Source organism: Monocercomonoides exilis (genome assembly GCF_001643675.1).
Source record: "Monocercomonoides exilis strain PA203 chromosome Unknown scaffold3-2548433, whole genome shotgun sequence".
NCBI classification, from domain to species: Eukaryota; Preaxostyla; order Oxymonadida; family Polymastigidae; genus Monocercomonoides; species Monocercomonoides exilis.
In genome coordinates, this window is record NW_027150548.1 from 526,273 (window position 1) to 540,255 (window position 13,983).

The window sequence follows — 13,983 nt, forward strand, 5'->3', positions numbered from 1 at the left end:
AATCGTTTTTGGATACATTATTATTTATTTCATAAAAAACAATAACGGGAAGATCTCTGATTTTTCAAAAAGATTATGCCATATGTCTAAATTTTTTTGAAAAGTTCCTTTTGTATAATTTTCTAATATAACAAGGATTTCATATTTTGATCAAATTTATGTTCCCAATTATGAAACTTCACAAAAACGGTAATGATAACATTCTTTTGGATTTGTTTCCATTTTGGTGAAGTTTCTTGAGTAGGAACAAAAAATAGATGAAAATATGAAATTTATATTTTATTTGAAAATTAAATAAAAGGAACTTTTCAAAAAAATTTTGACATATATATATTTTTGAATTGCATTAATCTCAGTCATTGGCTTGTTGCAATAATTTTGAAATTTCAAATTTGAATCAGAAAAATTTTTGCAAATTCCATTGTAAGGAGTTATATTCAACATCCCGAAAAAAGATATGATTTCAATAATGATTTTACAAATATTTTGAATAACCTTTAAAAAAAAAAAAAAAGGGTGGGGGGGATTTTTAATTTTATTATTTTTGAACAATGTTCTTGAGCGATTCATAGAGAACATGTGGAACATTAACATAAGAAGGCTACATTCACAAAAGAATTATTCTAGATTGAATTGATAAACATCCTTTTTCGGGCACATGATCGAATATTGCAAAAGACATGCTGCATTAGAAAAGAAAGCTTTTTCGATTTTCGGAATGAGGGATGCACATATTCAAAGCTGTTTTGAGACGTTCGTTACATATGTGGGATGATATTTTTTTGCTTTAAGAATTTTGTTCCATTCTATATATTAAAACCTATTTCTCATTTTTTTTTTATTTTTCTGTATTTTTTGACATGGAAATGAAAGACTTATAATGATAAAGTTGGAGAGAAAGTTTGGAACAAATCGTTGTTTTTTTCATAAAAGCAAGAATTTTGTCCCATATCAGTTGGATTCTGACATTCACTGAATTTGTTGAGTCGCTTTGAAAAAATCATTACAAACTTTTTGAAACAATATTTTTTGAAATTCAAAATGCGCAAAGAAATTTATTATTTATCAAAACTTGTTCTATTTTGCAATATTAACCAATATTTTGTCAAATTTCTTAATATTTTAATATTCTTTCCCCTTATAATGGAAGACTTTTTGCGATATGATATCAGAAAATAAAAGAACCTTGTATTGATATTTTCACAAATTCCAAAAATTTGCTCCATATTTTAATTTCGGAAATAAAGAAATAAATATTTTTAAGGGTCATCTCTTTTGGACAATGCGTTCGTCTCAAACGCAGAGAACTGAAAGAGGGCCAATAAAATCATTTTCAAAGCGAATTATTTGCTTTATTCTGACATTTTCTGTTATATTTACGATACAGCTTATTTCTCATCCACATTATACTTTTAATAATACACAAAAAATTGTTTCATCCTCAGCGCATGGTCCACAAAATAACATCACATTTTCATCTGAAAATACTTCAATGATATGCGTCCATAAATATTCAAGAGCTTCTGCAGAAGAAGAAGACGAAGGTGACAATGACGAAGATACGTGCAAAATACCTGACATTCCAACATCAGAAAAATGCTTTTATATAAAAAATAATTGCGCAGATTACGGAAGTGATGGATACATTCGATATCTTCCGTTGAGATATTGCTCATTTCCCCATTCGCCTCAACTCTTTTTCCTTCTTTCTGTTCTTGCAGTCGTTATTTGGTTTATATTACTTGGAACAACTGCAGATAGTTATTTTGTTCCACCGCTATTGTTTATATCAGATAAAATGGGTCTTTCTGACTCTATGTCCGGGATTACGCTTCTTTCTCTTGGAAATGGTGCTCCAGATCTTTTTTCACAAATGGCTGGAGCCGCGGGTGGTTCGCTTGCAATGAGTCTTGGAGAAGCACTCGGAAGCGGAATATTTACTGTAACAGTGCTTATTGCACTCATCACATTCATCCACCCATTTGTTATTGAGAAAAAACTGCTATTTAAGGATGCTCCAATGTACATGATATGTGCAATTCTTCTAATGGTTGTAGTAGCGACACAGAAGATGACTTTAGCTTTTACAATAATATTTCCATTGCTTTATGTTATGTATGTGTTGTTTTCATATCTTCTCGAGAAATATGAAATGCACAAGCAAAGGAAGCAAGAGAAGGCTTTGGCAAATATGGATTCTCAGATAGAAGCTAATCTGATCTCTCGCGAAAGTGCACAAATTAAAACAGAAAACAGCGGGGCAGCGATCGTGTCTGGGGACATTTTTGAGGCGCAGCGTTCGTTTTCGAGAAAACGGAAGCTGACAATGGACGAAAGGCAAACACACGAAATGGGGCTGGACAAGCTGAGCCAGTTCTTTGCAAAGAAGAGCGTGTTCCGAAAGGGCTTGCAGCAGTATGGAGGAGCAGTGCTCAGCGAAAAGGAGAAGGAAGAGCTGCGGATCCAGTGGGAAGGCGCGGGGACGTTTGGGAGGGCCGGGTTTCTTGGGGCAGAGATGCGAAAGAAAGAGCGTGCCAGAGGATTCACCATGGGCAGCAGCGGACGGAGGGACAACAGCATGAATAGTAGCACAAATGAGGATCTGATAGGAGGAAGCAGCAGTAGCAGTGGAAGTGGCAATGACTACAATAGGAGGAACGAAGGGCAGCGGCGCACAACTACAAAGCCCTCGCAGGCGATGCAGATGGGCGAGTACGGAAGCAGCGGTGACTTCCGGCAGCTGCAGCAGATGACACGAAAGAGCAGCGAGTTGGCGATTGATTCGCATCTTTTGGATGGCGGCGCATCGTCTTCGAGGTCGTTTCTCGCTTCTCAGTCTTCTTCTTCTTCTTCTGCCGGCAGCAGAACAGCGGATAGACTGAGGCGTCCGTCTTTTCTCTATCTTTCTGGGCAGATGTCACCTGAAGCAGGAAACTCGAAGAAGACAAACAGATCTCATTCTATTTATGGCAGGAAAGAGCGGCTGTGGCGGCGAGAAACGAAAGGGCTGGACGACGAAGGGATTCTGGCGATGGCTGATTTGGAGGAGGAGAGGGAAAAGGCGTATTATGTGCGCTTTGGAAGGTATCAGCAGGAAGATACGTCGCAATTGAGTGCGCTGTCAGCAGCCACTGCACATTATGTGCCGGCTGCTGTTTCGTCGACGGAGGAGGAGTACAGAGGCATGCCATCGTCCTCGCCGACGTCCAAGCCGTTTGTTCCGCTTTCGGTGGAGCAGATGAAAGAAAACGAGGAGAAGGAGAAGGAGAAGGAGAAGGAGAAAGAGAAGGAAATAGAAAAGGAGAAAGAACAATGCGAAGCTGAAACATCCAAAGAAATCAGCCTATCAATTCCCACAAGCGATGCACTTGAGGAAGACGAAAAGGCACCAGAATATTCACCGACAGAACAGAAGGAGTCAGCCGACACACTCAAAAGACCCGCAGGGCTTGCACAATATGGGAACAGCAGTGCTTACAGCATACAAAAAGATGAAGGAAAAGAAGGTGAAGAAGGAGAAGGAGGAGGAGGAGGAGGAGAAGAAGACGATGATGATGAGCCGAAGACGTTCAGTGGGCGGGTCATTGAGACGCTGAATGAGTGGACAGAATGGAGGGACAAAGGAATCATCGGGCGGATGATGGCGATAATTGAGTTCCCTTTCACCATTCTGAGAGTGTTCACACACCCAACACTCGACGTGCAGCACCCGCTGCGCCTCGCCATCACCACCTTTTGCACTCCTGTCTGTGCTGCTTTCTTGACACACGCCTACAACAACCCAATCGTCAAGCCATCTCCTGCTGCCCTTGCTGACGAAAATGCCTCTTACTGGCAGCTCAACCCGTTTCCCGCATGGCTGCTCTGCCTCATCGTCGGGGCTGCCCTGGTGCCTGTGATGCTGTTTGTGAACTTGCAGTGGCTGCGGAAGCGTCTGCCGAATGCTGTCAGCTTCTTCTTTGCGCTGTGGCGGCTGGTGATGTCGATCCTGTGGCTGAACCTGATAGCGACGGAGAATGTGAATGCGCTGCAGGCGATCGGCGACTTCATCGGCATCAGCCAGGCGGTGATGGGCGCGACGGTGCTCAGCTGGGGCGCAGCGCTGGGCGATGTGGTGGCGAACATCGGTGTGGCAAGGGCAGGGCGGCCGATAACTGCTGTGTCTGCATGTTATGCTGGCCCGCTGATCAACTCGCTGCTGGGCATCTCTCTCTCGTCGGTGACGCTGTTCATATCACGCGGCAGCGTACGCCCCATCCACGTCACTGCCAGCGCTGCCCTGTGGGCTATGACGATCGCCATCATCGCCTCGATTGCAGTCCAGATTGTCGTTGGGGTGTTCAGAAAGCGGAAGTTCGAAAGATGGTTTGCGCTGGTGCTGTTCTTTTTCTACATTGCGTTTGCTGTGGTTATTGTTTTGGTGGAGCTGAAAATTATTCCTGGTTAGATGAAGAGAGTTCTATTTATTTTTCATACTGAATAGTTAATGTATTTTAATGCATGTTTCTGTCTTGGTCTATTTTTTTCATTGAATTAGTAATTTTTTAATCCAATTCTTAATTTTCAACTGATTGTCTCTGTTAATTTTTTCTTTATTTATTTTCATGAGTGTCAATTATTTTTAAACTGTTGATTGTCTTTGGTTTGCACATCTTTTTTTTTCATTAAGTCAATAACTTGTAATGACGCACCCTTAATATCAATTAATCTTCTGGAGCGAAAATTTAAGTTGTTTTTTGCAACAAGTTCTTGCAATTTAAATTGAAGCATGTGGGGGTCAGGATCATCAACGGTTTTTAATTATTATACGGAACAATTTAATTTTTTAATAATCTTTCTTTCTTTTGTAATAATATCCTTAACTTTTCCTTTAACACAATAATTACACAACGCTTCACAACATGTTAAACTGATTGCATGATGTATATATTTGTTTGAATTTTAGCCAAAAATACAATGGATCTCCCCTTCGGCTGTTGCACAGGAACAACTTAGAAAAGCAATTTCTCTTGATTCTTTTGGAGATCCGTCATTGTCAGGTGCTCCTTTACCAACTTCTTCACCAAACACATTTTATTCTCCATCAAGGCATCAAGAGCAATTCGATTCTTTTTCTGTATCTGAGGGAATTCGTTCACCAAATCATGAACAAATTTCTGTTCAGTTGCAGAATTCAGATACATCAGATTTGTCGGTTTGCATTTCATTTTTTAATAACTTCTGTATAATTCATTTTTGATATTTTTGTTTTGTAGCTTGATCTGCACTTAATTTCAACGTTTGAGCGTGATAAAGAGTTGAGTAAAGTCGAATTATTCAATCTATCTCGGCTTCACAAACAAGAACGAGATAAACAGTTAAAAGATTCTTCAGACGCAACGCAAGTTAGCGAGTTGAAGGAAAATTCACAAGATAAAGAAGGATCTACTTCACAAAAAAAGGAACATGATGTGTCTAATCCATCTTCCCCAACAAAAGGTTTTCGTTTCAATATTTATCTAGACTAATTTATTTATTTTCATCCTTTTCTACTTAGTTATGAAACGTTTAACAGAAGCCTTAGAGTCTATCTATTCACAAGCCGAGCCTCAAACGACTTCTTTTTCACAGCTTTTTATGAGGACATCTCGGTCTGTGAATGCGTCTTCGCTCAGATCTTCTTCTCCACTTTCACAGCGCTCTTCACCTTCCACATCGTCTCCAGTGAACAATCTTGGGCAGCGGAATCGGAGTAAGCAAAGAGGGAGAGAAAGAGAAAGGGAGAGAGAAAGAGAAAGCAAGAAGCATCAGCAGTCGGCTGCTTCTGAGAACGATGCAACTGATTCTGCTGTGAGAGGGAAAAAAGATAGGATGATGAGAAGAACAAGGGAGAAAAGAGGAGATGAGGGAAAAGAAAACAACAAAGCAAGAAGTGCTTGTTCTTCTTCTGCATCGTCGTCTTCTTCTTCTTCATCTTCTTCCTCCTCCTCCTCTTATTCTTCCATTTCATCTTCACCTCCATCTTCTTCAATGAGGAACAAGAGCTCTTCTTCGAATTCAATCTCAACTCCTATTCACAGGGCGCATGCAAATGAGTCTTCTGCGACCTCTACTCCTCCATCTGCTTCAGCAAATGCATCAATTGCATCAACATCATCTTCACCTCCTCCTCCTTCTTCTTCTTCCTCCTCTTCAACTTCCTCTTCTTCTATAACATCTCATACCTCTTCTCCTCCAGCATCCAAACCATCTCACACTTCACCATCATCCTCATCCTCATCCTCATCCTCGTCCTCTTCCTCTTCCTCCTCTTCTTCTTCTTCCTCATCTTCTTCCTCTTCTTCTTCCTCCTCACTCCATTCTCCTCCTCTCATTCCCCTTCCCTCCACCCACTCATCCGCCATCGTTTCATCTGATGTATTGGAAGGTATTCTTCCACAGAGCAAAAAGAAGAGAAATAGAGATGTGATTGTCATCAGCGACGAGACACAGGAAATGGGGGGGAGTACAGAATGTGAGGAGGTGGAAGAGGAAAGGGAAGAAGAAGGAGAAAGGGAGAAAGGGAAGGAGAAAGAGAAGGAGAAAGAAAAGGAAGAAGAAAAAGAGAGAAAGAAGGAAGAAGAGGAAGAAGATGATGATAAAATTGAGAAGGCAAACAGCTCAATCGACAAAGAAGGAGAAGGAAAGGGAAAAGAAGGAAAAGAAGGAAAAGAAGAAGATGAAAAAGAGAATGAAACGAATAAGAAGAGGACGACACTTGGCAGAGCAAGCAAAGGACAACAGAACTTGAGGCACAAGAGAATCAGGATAGAACAAGATGATAGTGAAGCATATTCAAATCCGAATATCATGTCATGTTCAGACACATCTTCAAATTTGGATTCAATTTCAACTTCAATTTCAAATACGAAAACAGATGCAAATGTGAATGCAAATGCAAAACGTGAAGCTGATGTTGGTATTGAAGCAGAAGCAGAAGCAGAAGCTGAGGCTGATGCTAATGTTGATGTTAATTCTGAATCCAAGCTTTCTTCTGACAGTTCTGTTGTCTTTCTCACATCTCCACTCACTTCACATTCTTCTTCTCAATCGAATTCTCTATCAACCTCTTTGTTGAATACAAAGATTGCTTCATCGCCTGCTTCTTCGTCTGTATCGTCTGATTCTAATTCGTCTCAGAACAGTTTATCTAACTCTTTTCCTTCTCTATCTTCTTCTTCTTCTTCTTCCTCCTCTTTTCCTTCTTCTCCCTCCTCTTCCTCTTCTTCCTCCTCATCTCCTTCTTCCTCATCCATTCCCTCTCCCTCTCCTTCTTCCTCTTCCCTTCCATCCTCTCAAACAAAGCCAACCACTTCCATTTCTTCCCTCATCTCTCGTTTCTCTCCTGCCCAGCAGCGTCTGAAGGCTCTTCGCTCAAACACACTTTCTCAGCACGCTTCACAGGCTAAAAGCTCACTTTCTAGTTCTTCTTCTCCTATTAATGCTATGGTTTCATCATCATCATCTTCTTCTTCTTCCTCTTCCTCTTCTTTTACATCTTCTTCTTCTTCTTCTTCATTAGCATCCGCATTATCATCATCTTCCTCATCTTCCTCTTCTCATTCACTTCATCCAGCTTCTTCTCAATCATCAATCACACACTCTTCTGCACTCCCTCGTCTTTTGCCACTTGCTCCTCTGCAATCCACATCTTCTTCTGACTCATCATTGCAATCTTTATCTTCTCCTTCTTCTCTCTTTTCTTCTTCTTCCTCTTCTTCTTCTCTTTCTTCTTCTTCCCCTTCTTCTTCCTCTTCCTCTTCTGATTCTTGTTCTCCTCTCACTCCTTCTCTCTCCTCTCCTCCAACTGCCAGCCAAACACTGGTGAAGCCAAAGATCTCTTTGTATCGACGACTTTCACGCTCTCAGTCTATCTGCTCACAGACACTGCCTGCTATTGCTTCTCTTTCATCTTCCTCTTCTTCCTTTTCTTCCTCAGCAGCATTAATCTCATCCCCAGCCACTTCTTCTTCCTCCTCTTCTACCAACACTCCAACCACAAATACAGACACATCTTCCATTTCAGCCATTTCATCACAAAACAGTTTGATATCATCACAAACACACAATCAGCCTTCTAATTCTCTTCCTTCTTCTCTTCCTTCTTCTCTTCCTTCTTCTCTTCCTCTTTTGCATTCTCTTTCTCTGCCTCCGCCTCCTCCTCCTCCTCCTTCATCTTCTCCTTCTCCTTCTCCATCAGCGCTGATGTCTTCATCATCTCGACCAAATTCTTGATATTTATTATAAATGCTGTTTTTAAGTAAAAAAGAAAAAAATTTTTCATTTCTTTCTGTTTATTCTTTCTTTTTTCTTTATTTCATTAAAAAATAGAAAAATAAAGTTTATTTTATTATGATAAAAAAAGGAACGTAAAAAAAAAAAATGTTGATTAATTGCATTGTTTTGTATTGTTTTGTTTTGCATCAAAAACTCAGGTGATGCGCAAAATAATATCAAGACGGTTAGTTCTTTATTTCTGTTTCGTAGAAGTCAAATAAATAAATGAAATAGAAATAGAAATAGAAAAGAAAGAATGAAAGAAAGAAATAAGAAAGTTAAAGAAAAAGGAAGAAGGAAGAAGAAGGAAGAAGAAGGAAGAAGAGAAGAAAAAGAGGTTTCAAAAACATAGTAGCACGCAGTAAAGGATGAGGCAATGTTTCAAACACATACACACAGAATAAGAATATGAAGAAGAAGGCAGCACAATTAGAATCACAGATTTGAGAAGAGAAGAGAAAAAAGAGAAAAAAGAGAAAAAAGAGAAAAAAGAGAAAAAAGAGAAAAAAGAGAAAAAAGAGAAAAAAGAGAAAAAAAGAGAAGAAAGATTTAGAAAAAAAAAAAGCAGATTTAATTTTATATAGAAAGAATAAAAAAAAAAATAAAATATAGAATTAAAAATTTATTTGTATTGAAACTGGGAATTAAAATAAATATCTCAACAAATCAATGGAACACCATTAAAAAAAAAGAGAGAGAGAGAGAGACAGAAAAAGAATGAGACAAAAGATACAAAAAAAATATGTTGAATGTGCAACAAGACTCTTAATGAAAGATTAGCTCTGATTCTTTTCTTTTTCCCTTTTCATTGATCTTTTCTTTTCTTCTCTTCCCTTTTCCCCTCTTCTCGATTCAACAGCATTCCTTGTTCAAACACTCATAACCATTGTTTTCCAATCATCAAACATTCACATACTCCCTCTCTTCTTCACTCCTTTTCTTTCCTTTCTTTCTTCCTTCCTCTTCAACTCCAACCAAACACATCTCATCTAACCTCTTCACATCACATCACATCACTTCACTTCACTTCTCTTTTCTTTTCTTCTCTTCTCTTCACCTTTTCTCTCTCTCTCTCCCCCTCCTCTTTACTGCGAAGATCCAACTCCTTCTCCAATGCGAATATGTGCTGTCTTCGCATCCGGGTCAAAAGTAGCGCGGATGGAGTTGTTGAGAGTGGAGGTGGACAAAAGAATCGTCAGCAGGATGGCAATGTAGGCAAGTACATGATACAGCACATACAACACACCATACACCTTTGTGGTGTTGGAGGAGTTGTTAACTGAAACATTAAAAAACAAACAAACAAATAAATTAAAATAAATGAATAAATTTAGAAATAAATGAAAAAGAATTTTGAAAAACAAAAGTTTGAGTCAAGAACAAATAATTCTTTCAATCAATCAATTTTTCAACAAATAAAATAAGCAATTCTCGTTCATTTCCTCTTTAACCACATCGTTTTCTCCCTCCCTCCTTTAAAAAAAAAAAAACTCACACACCATAAGTCGACTTCGCTTTTGTCCCAAGCTCTCTCATAACTGGCTTATACGCTGCATTCGAGTTCATCATCGTCAGAAGCAGCAGAAGCAGCAATATGGCCATTATACCTGCACTGATCATCACAAACACACTGAGCACCATGCTCCTCCTCACCATCGGGTGCTTCTTGTTCTTCGTCTGTCTGGTCGACGCGGCAAAACCAGAGCGGACAAGTGCATCAGGCATCGGAATCTTCCTCTTCTTCTTCACTTGCTGTGACGATGCTGATGACAGCGATGAAAGCCCATCTGATGGAACTTTGCCTTCTGCATTTTCTCCGCTTTCCTCTGCCTCAGCCCGCATGTCTGGCACGCCGTCGCTCATTGCCCCATCACTCGCAGGCACTTCAAATCCCAATGTGTCACCCACACTCTCAATTCCATCCATCCCATCAACGCTATCGTCATCAGTCCACTTCTTTGCCCTCTCTTTCTCCCGCGCTCTCCACAGCGCACACGACAAGACTGCGCAGGTGAGCAGCGTCAGAAGCACCAGCACACCCACCACAATCACAAAGTAGTGCATGAACCCGTTCCGCTTCGTATCAATGTCGTTGTAGAAGACAAGAAGTGGAGACTCAAACGCAGAGTGGCGGAACTTCGGGAACAACGCAATAATCTCGGTGATCGAAAAATAGCACCCTGCAAACATTGAAGCAAGGATCATTGACTGTAAAAAAATTGAAAAATAATTTTGTATATGTTGTTTGAAAAATATTTTTATTATTCTAAGAGAAAAATATGATCATCCAAACTTCTTTCATGAAAGAACTGGAATATATTTTCCAATAGCATCGCTCTTGAATAACCAAAGTAACTGTTTCAAAGACTCCAAATATAACTGCCATCACAAGAGCAGCCTGAGAATTAATTAAAAAAATGACATTTAATATGAACTATTAAATTTAAATGCAAACATTAACACGAGGGAAGAAAGTTATAATGAAGTCTTTCGAGTGCACAGAATAGGAAAAGAATTGTAAAGAAAACAAAGCAAGATGAGGAACCATGACGAAATTCCAAGCAGAGATAAACAGATGAAGGCGCTTCGCATAAGTTCGAGCTTTGTTTAGAAGTGTAATAAACACTCCAACAACCGAAAACACGAATAAATGTATGAAATACAGAAAGTAAGGAAGGCCTTTTGGAAATGTTGCAACCGAAGGGAGAAGTGAAATTCCAGATGTTATGCATAAACCCAGCAAAAGCACAAAGGAGCAAACGAATGTTATCGTAAGTCCTTTGTGAGTTGTGGAGCCTGTTAGTAATATAGTCATTCAATTTTTAAAAAGAAGCATTGCTCAAAAAGATTCAAAAAATGTATTTGCACACGTCGATCGATATCAATATCAGATGAAAACATAAGACAATTACTTGTTAGACTGCTTCAATGAGTTATTAAAAATGTTTTTGATTGGAAAAATGACGATTTCTATTTCCTAAAGTCTCTTTCAAACCTGTTATATCGGATATGATTTTTATTAAGGTAGTTACCATTATAGAGCTTATTTTCGAACAAATTTACGTTTTTTCTCATTACGAAAGCAAATGCAAGAAGAAAATAAAAGCTCCGAAAATGAAAATTTAAATTCAGCACATTTTTTCCATTCATTACCATGCGATATAAACTATACAGGGCCAGTTGATTCAGAGAAGTATTTTTTCGTCCACAAGAGTTAGTGATTGCAATTACTTTGGAATTATTTAATATTGCATTCTCCCAATTTGTTTAAATACAAGGAACTGATGGAAAATATTCAGCACAACTTCGGGGCCGTGAACTCACAGTTTGATATAACTGACCAACTATTTAATTATTATTGGAAATTTTTCGATTGTTTTATGCTTCAACAACAGGGGAAAATCGTGCCTTCTCCTAAAAGTCACGTCAGTGTGAAATTTTTTTAATTTTTTAAAAAACTTTTAAATTGAATTTCAATTGAAATACAAAAAGTGTCCGTTATTGGTTGTCGACCTCATACGCACAAAAATCCTACGGAATGGGCAGCTGCACCTCTTGTGAAAGTTGGAGGAGAAGAACCTCAATTACTTGCATGGACTCATTGCAGTCACCATCCATCAGATATAGAATTCAAAAAAGCTTTAAATTGGATCGAAATTTCTGATGTTGTATGTTTTTCTTTGTTTCGTTTTTTATTAAATTGATATACTGCAACTTTTAAATGCAATAACTTTTAGCTTCATGGATTTGATGACTGAATATTTTTTGCATTCGATAATCAAGAACAGTTTAAAATCCTCTTATCTCCATTTCACCACTTCAATCCATGTAGACAATCTCCTTGAATGTTCCTTGAAAAGATTTTCACTTCTAGGGCTTATTCCAAATTGTGAAGAGCTTATTTTTAATTTTTCCTTTTATTATTTTGAGAAGAACTTTCATTTATAGACTTTTTTTTTCTTTCTGGATTTTATTCTCAATTGGCACGAAATTTTTCTCTTTTCTGTGCTTTTGAAAAGATAAAAATAAGAGATTAAAAAAATATCCAATTGATTGAAATCGATCAATTGTTCAAAATTCGGTTTTTTTGAGCAATAAAAATGTTATGAGTGCAAAAAATAATAAAAATATTTATTAATAAAGAAAAAAGGGATGGAAAAAGCCTCGAAGACATGAAGATGAGATTGAATAGAGACATTAATGTAAAAAGTGAGTGAAAGAGTACATTATGCTCAGATACGCCACCAAAACAGTGAAAACAAATGAAATTTATTTTTTAATATAAAAGTTAAAATAAACAACGGTAGTTGCATGGAACTCATTCATTTGTGTCAACGCATTGCCCCACACAAAACCATCCCTTCAAAACTTTGATATGGTTCATTGAAAGACAATAAGAAATTGATAGAAAAAAAATACAGTAATAAGATAAAGAAGTATCTGAAAAGCTCATATAAACAGAGAAAAAGCAGAGATTTATTCAAAAATTACAAAATGATTTTATATCGTCAAAAAGATATATTGTAACCCAATATTATAATTAACGATGTTCTTATTCTCTAAAAACCATTCTCTAATGAATCTTCGAGAAATAGCTTTGCGAAGTCTTACTTCTTTTTGCAGTTCTTGAAGGTGAAACCACCACATGCCATCACAACAATAAAGAATATCACAATCTATTTTTGAATAGTGTTTAAGTACAAATATTTCAAATACATACATACACACATTGAAAAAGAAAAAAAGAAATAAATATTATAAATGAAATATGAACTTGTGAAACTTAATATAACAATCACACCAAAAGGACAACAATTATAACAACCCACAGTTTGCAGTTTTTCCACCACATAGTCTTTTTCAGTTGAACGGCTTTCTTTCTGTATTGCTTTGCTGATTGATTCAGATTTTCAGATTTGTCAACCAACAGTTCAATTTTCTCTTGTCGCACAAGGATTTTGTCTTCGTATTTTGAGGAAATTTTGTTTTCAAGAATGAATACGATAAAAGGATTTTTTTATAAACAAACCGATATTCTGTTCCACCTGTGTTCTCAATTCTACAACGGAATCTTTAACCATTTTTATCTTATCTGGTGCTTGTTTTGTGTATTGATCCTGAAAAGAGATTATTTGACAAAATGTGCATCAAACAAATACTTTTTTTAAAAAGATTTTGAAAAAATACCATCAAAGTACGAAGTTGAGCGTTAAAGGCTCGCATTCCATCTGAAGATGCAGAATACACAGAATCTCTATATTCAGCTCTAAATCTTTGACAAGTCTCTTCAAGAAAACCGAAAGCCACTCGGTTGTTGAAGCCTTTATCCGTCATGCACAAATAAGTGATTCGATCCTGGACCATGTAATGAAATGTATATCTATTATTTTAATTTGATTTTACGAAAAATATTTAAAAAAAAAATGCAGCCATTGTTTTCAAATCGAAAATGTTAAAGACACACTGTTCGTAGATGTACGACATTTTGCTATTTGTCTGCGGAATCTTTTGACAAATAGTTCTTGAGATTTGAGGGAAGTTACCTGTCGTGGTTGCATAGTCGCACAACACGACCGTGCCACGAGCAATAAGAGCGTAAATCACAGGCATAAGTGAAAGTAAGGGAATTGATCGTATAGAAATTTTGGTTTCAAGAAATACAATATTTTCTTATCAAACAATATAATG

At 37.7% G+C, this 13,983-nt stretch overlaps 5 protein-coding genes across 5 annotated transcripts; 3 read left to right on the forward strand and 2 right to left on the reverse strand.

The window, feature by feature from the left end:
* The first annotated feature begins 1,268 nt into the window (after positions 1-1,268).
* MONOS_11683 (Ca2+:Cation Antiporter (CaCA) Family Protein) lies at positions 1,269-4,697 on the forward strand. Its single transcript, XM_067864243.1, has one exon. The coding sequence runs from the start codon at positions 1,283-1,285 to the stop codon at positions 4,445-4,447; it is 3,165 nt and encodes a 1,054-aa protein (XP_067735096.1). The 5' UTR covers positions 1,269-1,282; the 3' UTR covers positions 4,448-4,697.
* A 71-nt stretch (positions 4,698-4,768) lies between these two features.
* Positions 4,769-8,811, forward strand: MONOS_11682 (uncharacterized protein; the record flags this gene model as incomplete). The annotated part of the gene is made up of 4 exons (XM_067864242.1): positions 4,769-4,792; positions 4,946-5,194; positions 5,256-5,478; positions 5,537-8,811. The coding sequence occupies 4 exons, from the start codon at positions 4,769-4,771 to the stop codon at positions 8,251-8,253; spliced, it is 3,213 nt and encodes a 1,070-aa protein (XP_067735097.1). The 3' UTR covers positions 8,254-8,811.
* A 271-nt stretch (positions 8,812-9,082) lies between these two features.
* Positions 9,083-11,196, reverse strand: MONOS_11681 (uncharacterized protein; the record flags this gene model as incomplete). The annotated part of the gene is made up of 5 exons (XM_067864241.1): positions 9,083-9,574; positions 9,795-10,503; positions 10,589-10,693; positions 10,751-11,091; positions 11,166-11,196. The coding sequence occupies 5 exons, from the start codon at positions 11,194-11,196 to the stop codon at positions 9,381-9,383; spliced, it is 1,380 nt and encodes a 459-aa protein (XP_067735098.1). The 3' UTR covers positions 9,083-9,380.
* A 479-nt stretch (positions 11,197-11,675) lies between these two features.
* On the forward strand, positions 11,676-12,053 carry MONOS_11680 (uncharacterized protein; the record flags this gene model as incomplete). Its single annotated transcript, XM_067864240.1, has 3 exons — positions 11,676-11,724; positions 11,788-11,963; positions 12,033-12,053. The coding sequence occupies 3 exons, from the start codon at positions 11,676-11,678 to the stop codon at positions 12,051-12,053; spliced, it is 246 nt and encodes an 81-aa protein (XP_067735099.1).
* Positions 12,054-12,328: 275 nt separating this feature from the next.
* Positions 12,329-13,915, reverse strand: MONOS_11679 (vesicle-associated membrane protein 7H). Its single transcript, XM_067864238.1, has 5 exons — positions 13,760-13,915; positions 13,483-13,675; positions 13,325-13,412; positions 13,097-13,257; positions 12,329-12,971 (listed from the first exon to the last, which is right to left on the reverse strand). Exons 1-5 carry the CDS (start codon positions 13,903-13,905, stop codon positions 12,903-12,905), a joined length of 657 nt encoding a protein of 218 aa, XP_067735100.1. The 5' UTR covers positions 13,906-13,915; the 3' UTR covers positions 12,329-12,902.
* Between the last annotated feature and the right edge of the window lie 68 nt (positions 13,916-13,983).